The sequence below is a fragment of the Magnolia sinica genome, chromosome 7, assembly GCF_029962835.1.
Source record: "Magnolia sinica isolate HGM2019 chromosome 7, MsV1, whole genome shotgun sequence".
NCBI lineage: Eukaryota > Viridiplantae > Streptophyta > Magnoliopsida > Magnoliales > Magnoliaceae > Magnolia > Magnolia sinica.
The window spans coordinates 8,273,564-8,286,457 of record NC_080579.1 but is presented as its reverse complement, the minus strand read 5'-3'; the positions used below and the strand labels follow the sequence as shown (position 1 = coordinate 8,286,457).

The 12,894-nt window shown below is 42.2% G+C and overlaps 1 protein-coding gene across 1 annotated transcript; it reads right to left on the bottom strand.

The window, feature by feature from the left end:
* Positions 1 to 314: 314 nt before the first annotated feature.
* LOC131250982 (uncharacterized) lies at positions 315 to 10,098 on the bottom strand. The gene is made up of 3 exons (XM_058251411.1): positions 9,348 to 10,098; positions 2,613 to 2,776; positions 315 to 2,101 (listed from the first exon to the last, which is right to left on the bottom strand). The coding sequence occupies exons 1-3, from the start codon at positions 9,979 to 9,981 to the stop codon at positions 1,013 to 1,015; spliced, it is 1,887 nt and encodes a 628-aa protein (XP_058107394.1). The 5' UTR covers positions 9,982 to 10,098; the 3' UTR covers positions 315 to 1,012.
* Between the last annotated feature and the right edge of the window lie 2,796 nt (positions 10,099 to 12,894).

The window sequence follows — 12,894 nt, the reverse complement described above, 5'->3', positions numbered from 1 at the left end:
GGATTGTATGGGCTGTTTGGATGGGTGTATTTGCTTGTAATGTGATTAATCAGCAGAAGGAACCCACTTGCCTCAGTTTCTCACAATGATCAGATTCATCAATCGTGAAAGCGGCCGACTGTGACAGGAATTGAGCCCCACTTGCCTCAGCAGCTTAAGGAAACAAAGGATCAAGTGAAACCACAGCAATATCCAATCTCCATCCAACAGCAGTTAGATGCATTCCGCTATGGTGCTATGGTGTTCTGCACTCAATCATACAGCGTTTACCCCATGCTTTTCAAAACTACATAATCTCTAATATCACAAAATACTCAGCCAAAAATTTCTCAATGCTTCATTCCAAGAGGAAAGAATATGAATAATTCATACAGGTGAACTACAAAAGGGGTATTATACAATAGTCGGGCAGACTGTTTGTACAAGTGGAGCCCATGGTTCAACTGCAAACTGTTGATTTGATAGCCCACACCATCAATGGCCCTTGTACCAAAATCCCCTATCGGCACATATAATCGAGCCATTTACTAAGTAGAGTCTTCCGAAATCTTCTCTCTTTTGTCTTCAAACAGACTTGCAAACTTTTATTATGATTGCCCCTCATTGGTTGTCCACTGATCCCATTGAGTCAAGCAGCCAAGAAATAGACGGCTATCGCAGCAGGAGTTCCAATTCAATCAAGAAGAGGCCATAAACTTTCAGTTCTTCTAAAGATCTGTCAGGTTCAAGAGTGATCACTGAATACCCGAGTCTTCCTTCAACTTGGAATTGATTCACAATAACTCAAATCGTGATCCACAGCAACATTTCTGAATCTGGGGAATTTTGGGTCCAACCGCCATCCACTGCAAGGACTGTCATTCGAACAGCTTGGATCACTCAGCCATGGACCCCACTTGTACAGACTAAAAGACCGCACGAACCAAACAAACCTTCGGCCAAGCATTGTACAATACCTCAAACTACAAAATGGTGAGAAAGCAGGAAAAAAATCTCCTCTCCACCAAAAATGCTACGACTGATGACACACAACAGCTGTACATGCCTCGTCCCCATCTATCACCCATACCCCGATGTCTTTGAGCCTTCTTTGAATCAAATCCAGACCCATCTCAGATGACCAGAAGGCCATCTTCTTCCCACTCTCCAAAGAAGTTTGATTCACATGGGCCCCACCCACTTTCAATCCGTGCTGCACCTCATCAATCCTCTTAATCCTAGCACCCTTCTCTTCCAAGGCTCTTGCAGTGAAATACCCAAAATGCATGTGATCTCTAGCAAGAGAATCACCAACCATGAAAGATTTCGCAGTCGACACCAGCTTGTGAATGAAACTGTCCACCCAAATCTTCACCGCAGCCCGTGAGCTCCTGATGAACAGAAGTTCCACATCCTTCGTGGCAGAGAAATCATAGGAATTATCAATTGTCTCGGGGAAGGCTTCACTGATCGGAAGAATATTTCCACCGATCACCCACGAATCATATCCAGATTCTAGACATTGTTTTATCACAAAGGCCTTAACCAAAATCTCTTTGATCAGTTCCGTGTTGGATCCTTGAATGCCCATCAATTTAGACCTGACATCATTGATCAACTGGGCCGCGTCGATCACAGGATGTCCCCGACTGGCAAGCTCCGATAGAAATTCCGAGTCGACGCCTATGAAAACACAGTTCTGAATGTTCAGCCTCTCAAAATGGCACAACAAGTTTCGTGTGATCATTGGTGGGGTCCGATATAAACTCACAAGCATGATGGTTTTCTGTTTCTGCACTGAGTTAAGAACAGACCCTAGTTCGTCGAATCTCGTCACAACTCTGTTGGGAAGCACTTCCCTGAAGCAGAAATCATACCATTTTAGGTTTCTTAGCGGCTGCATCTCCCAAAGATTAAAATCAAGAGAACTTGCATCTATTAATTCCGAGTCTGGCCCAGCAGTTTTTCCATAGTTCACGCCCGCATCCCGATGAGAGACGCTGAGAGCCCTTTCATGCAAGAAGTTGGTATAGATATTGTAGTAGCCACGAGAATGTATGAATTTGATGAACCACGGAGTCCAGATTCTCTCACCCATTTTTTTGTACCATCCAGTTGTTACCTGCAAAACAAGAGCAAGAGAAGGAAAACAGCCCTGAGAATGGGATAGCTGTGCTATGAGAACACAATTGGTGCAGAAAAAGAGTGATAGAAGACTTAATAGCGGGATCCCGATGCAGTGGAAGATGTATATTGTCCTGATGGGAGCAGATTGTGCAAGTGGAATTCATGGTCCGATGATCCAGACGATTGATATGATCATGGGCCCCATGATCTGGATTGTTGAATAACGGATATCATGCAAATGAACTCTGAAAGACAAGAATCAGCTGCAGGTCCCATAGAGTCTATAAAAGGAACTTCGTTTAAGGGCCAATCAACAGCAGAACCTGCAGGATGCCTGGTTCAAATTATCATCCACATGTACAGCATGCATGGTACACAATCTGGGCAATGAATCTCCTTCAATTGGGTTTGTGCATGCACGTCTCCATTTAAGTACCTATGCACATATGTATGCATGTATCATGTATGTATAAACACATTTTTATTTTTAAAAAAGCATGCATTACCATGCCTTGGAGAATTGGTTTGATATCCTTGGCCTTGTGTTCATCATACCACAGACGAAACTCTTTCCAGGGCTTTGGGAAGAGAAGCTGGCCCCACGTGCCCACCATATGGTACAAGAAAAGGCGGGTATCACCATCCAACTGCAATTTGTTCCCATGTTTACCTGTCATTGCCAACCAATTCAATGATTTAGTACCTATGTAACTTGGACACAAACATACATTTTGGTGTCGGGCACAGACATGAAGTGTCGAACAGGATATGAAAAACCCAATATAAGATGTCTACAGAAATATATGATGATATTAAACGATGTAGAAAAATTCAACTAGACGAAAATAAACAAACTATACAAATACTTCCAAAACACAAGAACATCAAGTGGCTTTTGTCACCAAGTGCTTCTTTTGCAATTATAACAGTATTGACTGTCAAAACAACAGTCATGACCATCAATAGGTGAGCTAAGCCTGCAAGAAAAAATGATGGGAAACACGCATCCAAACTGTCTATGAATTGTTGGCTCTGATTCAAAATGAAAATCGGCAATCACTCTGAGAAAAAGGACTGCTCGTGGTTTTAGTATCATGCGATGTATTTCTACAAATCATAACCACTCCAAAGTTGAGATAAGCCGTTGAAAAAAGAAACAAGAGAAAAGAGCTGTTTTAGATGATTATTCGTGCGTGTTTCCCTGGGAATTATGTTAAAATGCTTTCACATAATGGTCTCCTTCTGTTAGGTATCTAGGGAGGCCAATTTACTTGTGGATTCTATCGCTAAGGAGTCTATAGGCCTGCTTTTTTTGTATTGGAAGCAATGTTTTCAAACCCAGACGAGACCATAACCTGTTTCTGTGGGAGGTTTGGTCCCAAAAAGTCCATCCACGACTCCAACCTCTCTGGCATTTTGTTAAGTAAATAAAGTAGATATTACCGTTTAAAACAAAAAAGTTGACATAGCATATGTCATACACGTGGAAAGAGAGGAAGTGGTTTGCAATATACGAACAAGAGGGGTGTATAAGAAGTTGAAAGGGTAGGTTTCGCTTTGGAGATTTGCTAAAGTACACCCCACCTATTGTTGAGGGATATGTGGGGACTCTAGCCATTGATTATGGGTTCATGGTGGAACGATCCAAAATGTTTATATGATGAGCATTGCCATGGATGGAGAGATTGTATGATGTTGTGACGTCAATGACTTGACAGTCTATGGGGGCATTTGCCCAAAAAAGAAAACAACTCTCCATTTGGAATTTTTTAACTTTTTGATCATTTAACTGTTTTCCTCTGCATATCGATCGTCTCCTCAAGTGTTATTTTGTGAACCATTTATCCTTCTTTTTTTTTAAAGATTAACAGATCAATTTATTGAGAAGGCGCCAAGAGGCTCAAAGAATTACATCCAGAGCAAGAAGGAAAGTACAATCTTGTACTGAACTTGTACAAGATGCCCACTCGACGACAGGATTCTTGACCCTGAAAATAACTTCTGCTTCCTTACAAACTCATTGCGTAGACATCTACCATTCTGTTTCCCCCAAATCACCCAAAGGACAGCCAACAAAACTATACACCACACTGATCAAGATTTTCTCTCAGGGTGAACAAAACACCATGCCAAGTAAGAAAAAGCTCCTTCACCAATTCCGGCATGACCCAAGATAAACCAAACAGGCCAATGATATTGTTACATTTATCAAAAGTTTGGAATCTTCATCTTGAAGAATTTGTAAGCAACCACCATCAGCTGTATATCTAATGACTCATGAATGCTTGAACACGACATAAAGAAGGGAAGAAAGGAGTTGTATGCAAGCTGGACATCTGAGGGCCTGTTTGAATTACTGTAATTCATGGGATTTTGAGGTTAAAAAGGTAATCATTACCTTTTGCTGCTGTTTGAAAGGGAGGAGTAGCTGCGCCTCGAAGATTGAACTATTTTTCATGACTTAACACGTGATTGCAAGCTAAGACTCTGTGGGGCCCACCATCATATATGTTATATATCCACACCGTCCATTCAATAGTTTAGATCATTTTAGTGTATGGGCCCAAAAATGGGGCACATTCAAAGCTCCAGTGAACCACACCGCAGAAAACAGTGGAGATTGAACAATAACTATTTAAATGTTCTTCCTGTGGTGTGGTCCACTTAAGCTTTGGATCTGCCTCATTTTTTGGATCATGCTCTAGAATGATCTGGAATAATGAATGGATGGCGTTGATAAAACAAATACATCATGGTGGAACCCACAGAGTCCATCTTGTTTTTCGAACCCAAAAGGTGTTGCTGCCAACGTCATACAACCTCTTTCCAGCCTAAATCCCTATCGTAATTAATGCTAAAAAGGGATAAATACACCACAATTCCTATGAATTACATCATTTCATACAGGCCCTAAAGAGTGTATGACCATATACATTGGGGCTTTCCAAACTACATGTTGGGAAGTTCAGGATGCAGTCAAAAATGGAGAATTTAGATGGAGTGTGTTAGCTCTGTAAGGTTCTTGGCCTTGGTAAATGGCTCTCCCAAAAACTTCCAAGCTTCGAGAGGCCTTAAGCAAGGAGACTCGCTCTCTCCATTTCTATTTGTGGTGTTGGTTGAGGCGCTAAGCAAGATGCTTAATAAAGAACAAGAAGTAGGCTTGATAGGAAGGTTCAACAAGGGAGGTGTTGCGCCTCCAATCTCTCACCTTCAGTTCGCCAATGATACCATACTATTTTGCGACACAAATGATGAAATGGTCCATAACTTGAGAAAGGTAGTGAGATGTTTTGAGGTAGTATCGGACCTGAGAGTTAATATATCCAAGACCGAGCCATTCAATGTGTACCCTACTGGAGAGGAAGCGGATGCTTTGGCAGAGATTTTCAGTTGCAAGGCAGGGTCTCTCCATCAATGTATCTAGGGCTTCCTTTGTCTGTAGTAAGCCAGACAAACACCTATGGAATAAGGTCATAAAAAGGATAGAAATGAAGTTGTCTTGGTAGAAAAGCAGACCTTTAACATTAAGGGGCAGCTTAACATTAATAATAGCTACCATGTCAAATATACTGCTATACTTCATGTCACTGTTTAAGTGTAGCATCGGTGGTGGATAAATTGGAGCGGTTGAGAAGGAACTTCCTATGGCAAGCAGCTAAGGTGAAACATAAATTCCACCTCTTAAAATCTAAAGAAGCATGCAAGCTATATAGGGAGGGGGGAATTGGCCAAAAGAACTTGGAGCAAATTAATCAGGACCTATTAGGTAAATGGTTATGGAGATTATGGTCAAATGAAGGAAGATTGTGGAGAGAAGTAATAGTGAGCAAGTATGGCCTTTAGGAAAGGGGTTGGTGAGTGAAGGGATCATCGCTTTGCAATGCATCCGGCTTGTGGAATGGGATATCATCCTTGGTGAACAAGGTTAAGACTAGAATTCTAATGCAGGGGCATTTTCACACCAAGCTCGAGTGGGGTCGCCTATGGGATGCAGGGACACACTCGGGGTGGGCAGGGCCCACGGGGGAGGTCTCGTGTTCGAGACTCCTCACCAGGAGTGATTAACGCGCATTTCACACCGGGCTCGAGTGGGGTAGCCTGTGGGATGCGAGGACACACTCGGGGTGGGCGGCCCGTGTGAGGCGGTACCCATGTGATTTGAGGCCCACGAGAGGGGTTCAACCAAGGTCCTAACCCATGAGATATGGAGCTTGGGCTATGAGATAAAGAGACTAATTCAGTTCGAGCTTTTAGAGCAAGTGGTTAATTGTTCTGCATCAAATTGGTATCAGAGCGGGAGGTCTCGTGTTCAAGACTCCTCACCGGGGGTGATTAATGCAAGGGCATTTTCACATCAGGCTCGAGTGGGGTCGCCTGTGGGATGCAGAGGCACACTCGGGGTGGGCGGAGTCCACAGGGGAGGTCTCGTGTTCTAGACTCCTCACCAGGAGTGATTAATGCGCATTTCACATCGGGCTCGAGTAAGGTAGCCTGTGGGATGCGAAGACACACTCAAGGTGAGCGGCCCATGTGAGGTGGTACCCATGTGATTTGGAGCCCACAAAGGGGGTTCGGCCGAGGTCCTAACCCATGAGATGTAAGGCCTGGGATACGAGATAAAGGGATTAATTCGTCATACTCTAACAATTCAAGCTTTTAGAGCAGGTGGTTAATTGTCCTACATCAGATTCGCTTCTCTTGGAGCGATGGGAAAAGAATTTGGTTTTGAAAGGATTTATCTTGCTTCTGGCACATTCAAAAAGACTTATCAGATGAGGAAGCGGGGGAGCTTGTTCGTCTTTTGGAATGGATTCATTGTCTAAAGATGTGGCTGAGTGACTAGGGTTCCATGAGAGGTGCTTCCAAAACAAGAGTAGTTCAAAAATGGATGTGTATAAGAGGGCTTAAAATGAATATACAGTGATGGGTTTCTTGTATAAAGGACTTGGACCAAAATGAGTGGTCATTCTTAGCCAAGATGTAATTTTGTTTTGTAAATTGAGCTTTGCGCTCACTTTAATAAAATGCCGTCGTCATTCATTAAAAAATAAATAAAATAAAATAAAAAATTGTGTATCCATTAGATCAACGCTTGGATCATAGAACATGAACATGAACATGAACAATACATCCAAATGTATCGTACTAAAACATCTTTCTTAGTGCAGTTTAATACAAACTTTCACCCTAATTACCTAAATGCCCTTTCTTTTGCTTAAAAATCCATCTTATGTCATTCTATATTGCATAGTTTAATCAATTCCCAAATGATTACATATGGCAAATTTTTGCTCCTAGCTGCTCTCGTTATCCATGGTCAAGATATAAAACAGTATTCATCATACAACAAAAGCACAGATAGTAAAGTAGTTAGGATCCTAACCTCCTAAGAGGGGGGTTAATGGTTCAACTCCTGCCCAACTCGAATGACTTTTTATCATCTATATTTTAAAAAGAAAGTAGTTGAACCATTGAGCCCAATGCTTGACCCAGATGCTAGGAACAGTTGAACTAGGCAGTATGAATGGTTTCTTTCCTAGAACTGGCCTCTACATGACTCAACCCATTATTCTACCTAGTTCCATTCCAACCAGCCTGTACCGTCTATGTTTTAAACCACTGATTGAAACCTCTTATCCATTACTGTAATGGATTTTAGGCTCTATTTGCCTTCCTTTTGATAAAAGTTCATCATCGATGAAAGAAATGTCTTACGTCTACCAATACCACTACAAATAATGACTGTTATGCCCATAACTTTTTTTTGTCAAAAAAATCCAAAAAAATATGGAGTAAATCCCAGATATTTAGAGTATTCCAAATATATATTCTTTTTTGTTTTGATCATGTTTATGATGGCGTAATGGTCTACTCTTTGGTGAAAATGTTGTATCAACCTGTCTGATGATTTTATAAACCTAGCAACCTTGGATTGACTACAAAACTCCTATATTTAACATAACTAATATAAGGCATGGTTTTTGTACATGCAATCATCCTATATCTATTGAAATTGTCAACATTAAATTTTAGCCCAAAAAATTGTTTTTTAGGTTTTTTCCTAGTGATCACTATTCATCAGAAATTAGAAAGTTTTAAAAAATAAAAATGTGATTAACATTACCAATCTAAGGAATGGTCTTCTACATGTAATCATTCTACATCTATTACAATCATCCACATTAAATATTAGAAACAATACACATGTGTGTGTGTGTGTGTGTTGTGTTGTGTTGTGTTGGAGGAGACCCCGAATCCTGTAACAGGTGGTGCCGCTACTGTTACAGAATGGCCATTTCAGCAAACCTTGCATGAACCAAAAATTCAAAAAGAGCATCTATCATGGTATTAAAAAATGGTTGTGTATCAGCCACATCAGCCGATATGTAAAGAAAATTATCACGCTCATGACATGAAATGGTAGTGAATTAGTTTGTTACAGAAAATTGGGCCGGGCTGATATGCACCGTATCAGCACCGTTACAGGGCTGATACGGTCGTTATAGGCTGATATGACCACAAGAAGCCCGTTTTTAAAATTTTTATTTTCAACTTTTCTCTCATTTTTCTACTTCTTCATTTCAACCATGAAGGAAGTTTTGAAACTGATTTTAAACTAGATCTAAGGCTATTTTGAGGATCAAACAACAAAATTTGAGTTGGATTCAATGACCCGAAGCGAACCAGACCATTTTGGCAAATATCAGAAGAAGGGGTAAACCATTCATTTTTCCATCCTCTACTTGTTGTATTTATATGTAACAGACCCTAACCCAACAAATAATGTTTGATTTATGGCCTATATTTCATCAACTTTCAGCAGGTCAAGCTGACAAAGCCCAGAAGACAACATTCTCATAAAAAAAATGGCACATTGCACCATCAAATAATATAATTTGCGATCCTCACAATTTTTTAGAATTGTACCAATATTTTTTTGAGATTTTTCCCCCAAAAAATGGTTGTCAAAGAGCGACCCATATCATATCAGATGCTGGCGGATATTGTTACGTGATACCTTGGCATCTAAAGGAGCATGAGGTCTTTGGGCATAGGCATCAGCAAAGCATTGAAGCTGTGTAGTAGAATCCAGTGGCTAGAGAGCAATCAACCATAGATGACCAAATGCAATGCTCTGATTTGTCCAATTTCCCACCAATGCCGAATCCATAATGCAGCCTACAATATGAATTGCCCAGAACACCAAATGCAAAACCAAAAACAATGCCCAGAAACCTCACCTGCGACGAACCGCGGCCGCTGCAGTGATGCCCCATAAACCATCGGGCTGAAATTCTCCTTATTGTAATAATAATTCAGAATCAATCCCTTCAGGAACCTGTAATACAGCGGCGAGACTTCCAGATCATCTTCCACCACAAATGCAAACTCCTCATCCGAAGCAGGCCACCATGCCTCCAGCCACTGGGCCTGCAGACCGACATTCCCAGTCCGGTAATGCACCACCTTCTCCCCAAATTTCCAAACGAATGCATCAACGAACGCCAGGATGGCACGGGACTCGGCGATCTTCCGGCCCACCTCATCGGGCCCAGCCGAGGGATCAAGCGGCTTGAAATGGTCGACGAAGATGTGGAGGTGGACCCGGTCGGAGGCGTAGTCGGCGGCGGCGACAGAGCGGAGACAACGGGAGAGGGAAGCGAGGCGGTCGAAGGCGAGGAGCTTGATGATAAGAGTGGGAATTTGGGAATTTCGAGGGGTAGAATTGGAAATGTGGTGGTTTGGGGGGCTAAAATTGGAAATGTGGGATTGATGAAGGGGGAAGAGGTGGAGAGAGGATTGAGAGTAAGAGTAGAAAGAAAGGACCGTAAGAAAGAGGAGGAGAAGAGGGAAGAATCTGCGCTTGGGAAACATCTAGGTTTAGGGTTAGGGTTTTGGGATTGGGATTTTAGGGTTACGTTTTGGGAGGGAGGAGAGAGATTTGGGGAGGATTCGGAGTTGCAGTCGAGAGGTTGGGGAGAGAGAGAGAGAGAGAGAGAGAGAGAGAGGATTCAGAGGAAGCGGATTGCTTACTGAGTAAACTCTGTGGGGCCCACCATAGATATATTTGTATTATCGACGCCGTCCATTCGTTTTATCAGATCATTTTAGCGTAGGGTACGAAAATTGAAGCACATAAAAATCTCAAGTGGGCCACACCACAGAAAACAGTGGGAATAATGATGTTCACCGTTGAAACAATCCTAGGGCCCACAGTAATGTTTATTTGCCATCCAACCTGTTTATAGCTCACACAGACATGGATGAAGGGAACACATAAATATCAGTTTGATCCAAAACTTTTGTAGTCCCTAGGAAGATTTCAACTGTAGTCTTTTAATTTCCACTGTTGCCTATGATGTGGTCCACTTTAACTTTAGATATGGTTCAATTTTTGTATCCTTTATTAACATGATCTTCTAAAATGGACGGACGGAATGGATAAAATATCTAAGTCGCAGTTTGGGTAGATCCCTAACTGTGGGGCTCACTTTAATGTATGTTCCTTACATCCACACCGTCTATCCATTTTTAAAGCTCATTTTAGAGCGTGATACCAAAAATAAAGTAGATCCAAATCTTGAGTGGACCATACCACAGGAAACAGTGATGATTGAATCCTCACCATTAAAAACTTCATGGGGTCATCGAATTATTTATTTTCCATCCAACCTGTTGATAAGGTCGCAAAGACCTGCATGAAGAGATCACACAAATATCATGTTGATCAAAAAAATTTGTGGCCCACGAGAGGTTTTTAATGGTCGATTACCACTATTTCCTGTATTATGGTATACCTTAGATTTGGATCTGCTTCATTTTTGGGATAATACTCTAAAATAAGTTTTCAAAACGGATGAACGGCTTGGATATAAGATACATGTATCAAAGTGGGCCCCACGGTCAGGGATCCCACCCACCTCGGTGGATCCGGGGATCCAACGAAGCCGCGCCGGAGAAAAGAGAAATGGAAGGATACTTGGGTCGGGTCGTAGAGTTACCTAACCCAAGCTAATCCGCATCAAGTCTTGCCGGGTCCCCGTCTCGCTTGCCGAAAGAATCAAACTGATCGTTATCGGGTTCACACTCGGGTCCAGTCGGGCCTATCAAAACGATAGGTTTAGATCGCACACACGTGTGGCAACTTGACACATGCATGGTTTGGAATAATTATATAACATAATAACTACTAAAATTAGTTGGACCCAGCCCCATCTGATTTTTAACTGAATTGAAGAGGTGGACCCGAATCTGAACCGATTCCCGATGGGTTTGAGATGTTGCACCGGAGCCGTGGGTCAGATCCATCGGTTCCCGGCAGGTCCGGTTACCCACTGGTAGCCGTTGGTTGAATGAACCCTGGCCCATGTGGGTGGGGTGGAGAATGAGCCAGGCTGAAGGATATCGAAGTTCAGCCCATGATGTAAGGACTAGCACAAGGGATTGGATTGGCCCACCAGAAAAAGAGGTTTGTCATCGGGCCCATGTGTCCGCCTTAAAACTAGGCCCAGTACTGCACACACCCGGATCCATCACAACGTTTTGTAGGTTAGCTTAACCATCAACATAATGTGTGGGGCCTTCCTTCATGTTTCCATGACATCCAATCCATCCATCATGTGAGACCCACCATACCCTCCTGGAATGTCAAAATTCACGCCAGTCTAAAACTCTGGTGGGCCACACCATGCCCCTGAAATCACGCTTTTGGGCCCAAAAATCTAGTGGGTCACACTAATAGCCGTCACGATCAATATGAAAAGGTGGCCCACGCATACGATCAAATCAAATACTATTGTTTTATAAGGCATTTATCGAAAGTTTAGGATTTTTCAATCTTTGAAGATTTCCGAGGCAGCCTCGATCAGCTATTCATCTCGTCAGATGAACGGTTTGGATTACCTAACATGACCTAACAAGACATCTTAATGCATGGCAACAAATATATCTCAATCCAACCGTTCAAATCGTTGGACCCATGTTGGATGTAGCAAAGGTTAATTAGGATCGTCCGTTCAATTATACTTTGGACCAATGCCCAATTTTAAATGGATTTGTACCGACTCACGTGTTAAGTACGTGGCTGTCTGCATGCATGTGGACGTCTAATACACTTCTACAACACCCGACTGTTCAGCTTGAGAGGCAGGAAGCAACAACAGAGCCCACACGAGTCGATCCGAGTCAACCTTAGCACAGCTCGGCTCAGCTGGGCTAGTAGCAAACCCTACTTTGAACTCTGCGGTCCTCGAGCCTGTCTAGCCAGCTCAGCCCAACCCAGTCTGCAGCTCGTACCCATTGCAGCCGAATTTAAGCCTGTGCGGCATTTTCTAATACAATTTGAATGCATCTTCAATTTCTCACATGATGTAAAAGAGTAACAACTCTTTATAGGTACTTCTTCAAACACTCGGTGAGTGGAGTCAAAATTAAGATATAGGTCAGTTTTTATGATATATATTTTTTAAGTGTTTTGTATTCATTTCTTTCACTAATTCTGCGGAGAAGGTACACAACCTGAATCAATAGTTCACTTAGTCATTTTATCGAACACACCTGGCAAGCAGCATCGATATCAAAACAACTGGGTCACCAAGCTGATTCGATTTAAGTCGATTTGAGCTGAGTTTCAATCCGAGTCGAGTCAAGCTCCGGCAAACTCAAACTCAGCTCGAATTTTTTTGAGCTTCAAAAATCACTCAACTCAGTTCAAATCCAATTTTAAACAGAGGCGAGGCGTGCTTTTTCGAGTCGAGTCAAGCAAGTTGACCGAGCTAACTCAACTCG

Coding starts and splice junctions, on each gene's coding strand:
- LOC131250982 (XM_058251411.1), bottom strand. CDS start 9,981: ATGTTTCCCAAGCGCAGATTCTTCCCTCTTCTCCTCCTCTTTCTTACG. Junction 2,777..9,347: donor GCGGCCGCGGTTCGTCGCAG/GTGAGGTTTCTG, acceptor TGGCAATGACAG/GTAAACATGGGAACAAATTG. Junction 2,102..2,612: donor AACCAATTCTCCAAGGCATG/GTAATGCATGCT, acceptor CTTGTTTTGCAG/GTAACAACTGGATGGTACAA.